The sequence below is a fragment of the Hyperoodon ampullatus genome, assembly GCF_949752795.1.
Source record: "Hyperoodon ampullatus genome assembly, chromosome: 9".
Taxonomy (NCBI): domain Eukaryota; kingdom Metazoa; phylum Chordata; class Mammalia; order Artiodactyla; family Ziphiidae; genus Hyperoodon; species Hyperoodon ampullatus.
In genome coordinates this window covers 59848423-59854447 of record NC_136922.1, presented here as the reverse complement: position 1 = coordinate 59854447, position 6025 = coordinate 59848423, and the positions used below count along the sequence as shown (strand labels likewise).

Sequence of the window (6025 nt, the reverse complement as noted above, 5' to 3'; positions counted from 1 at the left end):
GGACGCGCCAGGCCGGCCGGGCGCGGGCAGATTCGTTGGCCACATATTTGAGCCTCTTCCCCTTCCATTCTAGGCTGCCGCGGGCCCCGCGAAGCGAGACCACCTGTGAGGGCTGCTGAGATTGGCGGAGGCGATCATGTGGGCGGTCACGTGCTGTGGCGACCTCCGTCCAAAAGAAAATGGGGTTTGGTGTAAATCTGGGGGTGTAATGTTATCATATATCACGCTACCTCGTAAAACCGACACTGAAAGCTGCCGGACAACAAATCACAGGTCAAAATTATGAGTTCTTCGTATTATGTGAACGCGCTTTTTAGCAAATATACTGCGGGGGCTTCTCTGTTCCAAAATGCCGAGCCGACTTCTTGCTCCTTTGCGCCCAGCTCGCAGAGAAGCGGCTACGGGGCGGGCGCTGGCGCCTTCCCTTCGACCGTACCGGGCTTGTACAATGTCAACAGCCCCCTCTATCAGAGCCCCTTCGCGTCCGGCTACGGCCTGGGTGCCGACGCCTACGGCAACCTGCCCTGCGCCTCCTACGACCAAAACATCCCGGGGCTCTGCAGTGACCTTGCCAAAGGCGCCTGCGACAAGGCAGACGAAGGCGCGCTGCACGGCCCGGCCGAGGCCAATTTCCGCATCTATCCTTGGATGCGGTCTTCAGGTAGGCGCAGCCGCTAGGCGGGCCGGGTGGGCGCGCGGGCTGGGAGCTGGGAGCACAGGGCTGGGAGCGCGGAGCACGGGGCTGGGAGCGCGGAGCGCGGAACAAGGCGGCTGCAAGCCGGCTGCCCCGTGACTCTTGGCGGCTCTGCCTTTCTGGTTTTAATTAGAGCCAAGGCGCCATAGCGTGGAGAGCTCATAGCATTGTATGTAAATGAGGCTCATAAAACTTTTTATTGCCCAATTAATGGGTTCGATCCTCGTAAATTTATTTAACTCCATTTGCCTTGGAATTTCAACACTAAGTTTGTTCGCTATTCTTTTCTCTCTCTCTTTCTCCCTCCCTTTCTTCTCTCTCCCTCCCTCCTCCTTTTCCTTTCAGCCAGGCTTTTTTTTCCCTCAAAAGCAGGGAGAGCCAAACCCTTTAGGGCCCCTCACACGCCCCAGTGCCAGGGGCCATTTAAAGGCGGGGATGGGTGTGTGGGAGTGGAGACAGCCGGAGTGCCCTAGGAAGGTCCGGGGTTGGGGGCGCGGGCTGCTGGGGAGGGAAGGCGCCCCTGGATTACTGGCCGCTGGAGAAGGTCTCCCTTTTGCCTAGCTGGGCGGGGAAGCGGCCCGGCTCGCCTTTGAATGGCAAAAGCGCAGCATCTCCCACTTGCGCACACTCTATATTTACAATTTCCCTTTGTCAGGGGGAAGCAGGACATTGTGGAAGCCTAGCCGGCTGGAAAGGGCGGTTGTAAAGTTGGGATTCTGCGCCTTCCCTCCTCACAGAGCTGCCTGCGCGTCTGGCACCGCAGTCGGGGTCTTCAGCTAACACTCCCGCTCCTCCCCCAGCTCAGTTTGGGGGCGCGGGGCGGAGGGGGACTCCACCCTAGGTCAGGGCCGGGAGGAAGGTGCGGGCTCTGGGATGGCGGCCTGGCTAATGCACTGTCCTGTTTGTGTCCCTGTCGCTTGTCTGTCCGTGTGTCCATGTGTGTGTATGTCTGCTCGCAGGGCCGGACCGAAAGCGGGGCCGCCAGACCTACACGCGCTACCAGACGCTGGAGCTGGAGAAGGAGTTCCACTTCAACCGCTACCTGACGCGGCGCCGCCGCATCGAGATCGCCCACGCGCTCTGCCTCACCGAGCGCCAGATCAAGATCTGGTTCCAGAACCGCCGCATGAAGTGGAAGAAGGAGCATAAGGATGAGGCTCCGGCCGCTTCCGCCGCCACCGAGGGTGCCGTGCCCGCCGCCGCTGCAGCCGCCACCGCCGACAAGGCCGACGACGAGGACGACGAGGAGGAGGACGAGGAGGAGGAGGAGGAGGAGGAGGAGGAGGAGGAGGAGGAGGAATGAGGGCTGGAGCCAGGGCCCTGGCTGCACCAGACAGTCGGAAAAGCGTCTTTAGAGACTGATTTTATTTACAAAAATGGAAAAAAATATAAAGAAAATGTTAAAAAAAAATCCCAGTCCCCAACTTGCACCCAATCTACCCCATTACCCGCTCCAGCTCCCAACTTATTTGGACTGAGCAGCCACCTAGACTGGGGCCCCTTGGGGATCCCCTCTGCCTTCGAGGACCACCCCCCAACAGACACCCCCAATCCCAGTCCCGCCAGCTTTGCTCTGGCACAGTTAAAATACTACCTAGCACAGGCCTCGGGGAGAGGCACCCCCAAACTACCTATGGGCCCAGCCCCAGAGGGCCTCCACTCCCAGGAAGCCCAGACATGTCCCAACACTGTCAGACACCCAACACCTCCCCCATACCCGCAAGGACCTGACTCTCAGTACTACCTACTTGCCCCAAACTACCTATTTTGTGCTGGCTGGCTTGCCTGCTACCTAGTGCTGAACCCTCCCCCCTCCACAGCCAGGCCGCTGCTGCTTCGGGCTAGCAGTCTTTAGGGTCTCTGAGGCTGTGCTGAGAAGGCACTGGTGTCCGGGGACCAGGGCATTGGCTTCTATTTAAATGGAAAAATAATATATTTATTCCAAAGCATTCTGAGTGCTGCAATCCAGAATCCCTCCTTCTTTGACCTGGGCAACCCATGTTCAGGCCCATCACCCCCTATTTCTGGAAGGGAGCATTCCCAAGCTAGCTGAAGGCCTCTGGGTTCGCAGAGATGCTCCCAGCCTCCCTGCCCCTCCCCTGGCCCCTGTGTCCTGCTGTCCAGCCATGTTGAATATGTACACCCTGACTTTTCCTACAATGGCAAATATTGTATATTTGAACAAGATTTTTTTGTCATTTATATAGTCTTGGAGCTCATTTGTAAGGCAATGTCCTGACTTGGGAAGGATGTGTTAATGGGGTGACTTTGTAGCATGGTGTGTTGTCTTGAGCTAACTCTATAGCGTGTGGGGAGGGCAGCCCTCCCCAGTGCCCTCCATCTCCTGTGTTGTCCTGTGTCCCCCTCATCCCTCTTGGCTCTAGCCTGGGCTTCCAGGAACAGGAAGGTACACTTCCTGTCTTGCCCAGTTAACAGTGTTTTATGTAACAGAAAAAATAAAGATGCTCGATGACAAAGAAATGTGGACCGCTTTATCTAGGGGGGAGGGGGCCTGGGGAAGAGAGAGTCAGAATGAGTGGAGAGCAAGCCCTGACTGTGTCTGTGTGGCCAAAGGGGCTTTGGGACAGCAAAAATGGAAGAAACAATAGGGTCCATGTGCTGGGTGTCACGTATTGGTGTATACACGTCGAATCCCTTTTCATGTGGACTCTTTATGTGTAGATTCATATAGGTGTGTGTACCTCTTTTTGTATGTGTATTTCTGAGTCCATAATTGTATGTATTTCTTTGTCCATAATTGAGTGCAGGTGTTTTTGTGTGTAAACAATTGCAGGTATTTCTTCGTCCATAATTGTGTGCATGCGTTTCTGTGTGTCCATAATTGTATAGGTGCATTTCTCTGTGTGGAGATTTTTGTCCGGTTTGCATGTGTGTGCAAACATCTTCCAGATCCCTTGAAAACGGAATCTTCGATTGATACATTATATTCTATGAACCTCCCCCAAAAGCTCCATAAACTCCATGAGAGAATCCCAAATCCATCCTTTCCTATAAGGCTATATAGGGTGGGCTTGGAAAGGGGTATTACCCTACAATTGATTCCGAATTTTCCACGAGCCCTGAACCCGACCCCAGGATAGGACGCAGGATTCAGGGCCTCTGATGCAGACCCCAACCCCACATTCAGGCAAAGCGAGGGTGCCCCAGGACCCAACACTGAAGCTGAGGGGTATGGGAAGGGGCAGGGGCCGCAAACCCGGCTTTGAAACTTTGGCGCGGGCGTCTGGATGAGAAGGATTGAGGGGCTGGGGAAGGGGCGAGGGGTGGTGGGGACAGCGCAGAACAGGGTGAGCTCGGCGGGCGAAGACCTCGACTCCTGTCTCCTGCTTGGGTTGGGCCCACTTCTTATTACTCTTAATAAACCCCGGCCCAGCTGGGTCTGTAAAACCTGCGGCCCCAAGTCGGGGCGGCCTCGGTGGTAAGATGGCGCCGGTGTAAGAGCTGCCTCCTCTTAGTGATGGGGAAAGGGTCATAAATCCGTTGTTGTTTATGAAAATTTACAACTTTGCAATACAACTTTATGAGTTGTTCGGCCCTTCCATTGGCCGTTGTCGGTCATGTGGATGGGAACCGTGAACATGAACTTTTTTATAATTTCCCTTGCGAGAATAGAGCCGCATTCTTCTGCTCCGCTCCATCCTGCCTGCTTCGGCGCTCTGCCTTCCAGCCCGGCTCGGCTGTGCTTTGTCCGGCTATGGCGAGCGAGACGAGGCCCCGGCCCGGCCCGGCCCGGCCCGGCCGCTCCCGCTGGAGGTGGGGCTCGTCCAGTTCCCGGCGCCGCCGCGGCCGCTTTGCAACTCGCAACCTGGCTAATTTCCTGCGTCCTCTAGCACCAGGAAGGAGGACAATTCGTCTCCCCGGGCTGCCCAAGCGACAGCTGTCAGAGGGGCAGGAGCTTCTGGGAACCGCCATCTGAAGGTGAGACATGTGGGGAGACAGGAGCAAAGGTTGTGAGACGGTCGCCGGCACCGGCGGCAGTGGGACAGGGCACCCAGGGCGGCTCTGAAGAGGGGCATACTCACCCTCACCCACCCACTCGCCCGTTCACACACGCGCCTCCATCACACACTACAGCCCGCACTCGCCAACACACACACACACACACACACACACACACACACACACACACACACACACACACACACACACCCCGTGCCTCTCTCTCCTCTTTCGGGCTCACCGTGGCAGTGAATGCCTGCTTTCCTTCTGTGGCACAGCGCCCTGGCACGGGGCAGGAACACTGAGGTCTTCTTTCTCCCATTCCTCGGCGACCTCACAGAGCCCAAAAGGAAGTGGCCCTGCACCCTGCGTTCCCTGCCAGCCTCCCGGGTTTGGATTTTTTTTTTTATGACCCAATTGGCAGGATTGAATCCCCCAATAACTGGAGACAGTTCCCGACCTGGGAAGGTGGTAAGAGGGGAGGGCAAAGTGAATTCATCGACAGGGGTTTTATCAGCATCAACACAGCACCTTCTAGTCCGTGGGAACTGGTTTCTGGAGAGAAAAGTAGACTGAGGGAAAAAAACAAACAAAAACTTACTAATTCAGCCAGGGTCCTCTGCTGAGTGCCTGCGTCCCTTCACGCGGTTTTCCGATGAGAGAGGTGTCTGAAGCGCGGGGAGAGGGAATAGGTTCGTGGGTGGAATTCTGTGTTGGAGGAGAGGATGGGGTTAATTGGCTGGGTGTTGCTTGGCGGGAAGTTTCGGTGCAGAGGATGTGGTGGTGTTATTGCGAGTGGCAGGGGCCCGCAGCCAAGGTTGAAGAAAGGACGCAAACCGAGTCTGGGCGATAGGGGACCTCCTCCCAGCCACAACCACCTCGGCGCAGCGGGCTGGCTGGCGACCGCGCGCTGCCCATCTCCGAGAGCCGGGGGAGGACTGTGCAGCCGACCGGGAGGAGGTGCGGAGGGTGCCGCGGGCGTGGGCTTGACGAAGCGCGGTGGCACAGACCCAACTTGACCTGGGTGTACCTCGATCAGATTTGTCCCAGGAGCTTCCTGGGACAGCGACCAGAAATGATCCTGAGGTTCTGGGAGTTCTTTTTGTTTGCTTTTTGGTTTTGGTTGTTGTTGTTTCCCCACCTTAAGATGATGCCTTGGTATGCACTCTACAATTAAGAAGGGCCTGTGGACGTCGGGGACGTCCACCCGCGCTGGGGGGTACGCTGGGGCGGATAAAGCGGCGCATTTGCATCGCGGGGCCTTGGGCTGCCTGACTGCGGCTGCCGCGAGCAGATTATTTATTGCGACCGCGCCGGGCGCTCGCTGCTGCCACGCTGTGGCCGTCGCCGGAACCGACGCCAGCCGCAGCC

General features: G+C 56.9%; 1 protein-coding gene across 1 annotated transcript; it reads left to right on the top strand.

Annotated features, from left to right (window-relative positions):
• Window positions 1–234: 234 nt before the first annotated feature.
• Window positions 235–3165, top strand: HOXA7 (homeobox A7). The gene is made up of 2 exons (XM_079711637.1): window positions 235–661; window positions 1654–3165. Exons 1-2 carry the CDS (start codon window positions 283–285, stop codon window positions 1995–1997), a joined length of 723 nt encoding a protein of 240 aa, XP_079567763.1. The 5' UTR covers window positions 235–282; the 3' UTR covers window positions 1998–3165.
• Window positions 3166–6025: the final 2860 nt, after the last annotated feature.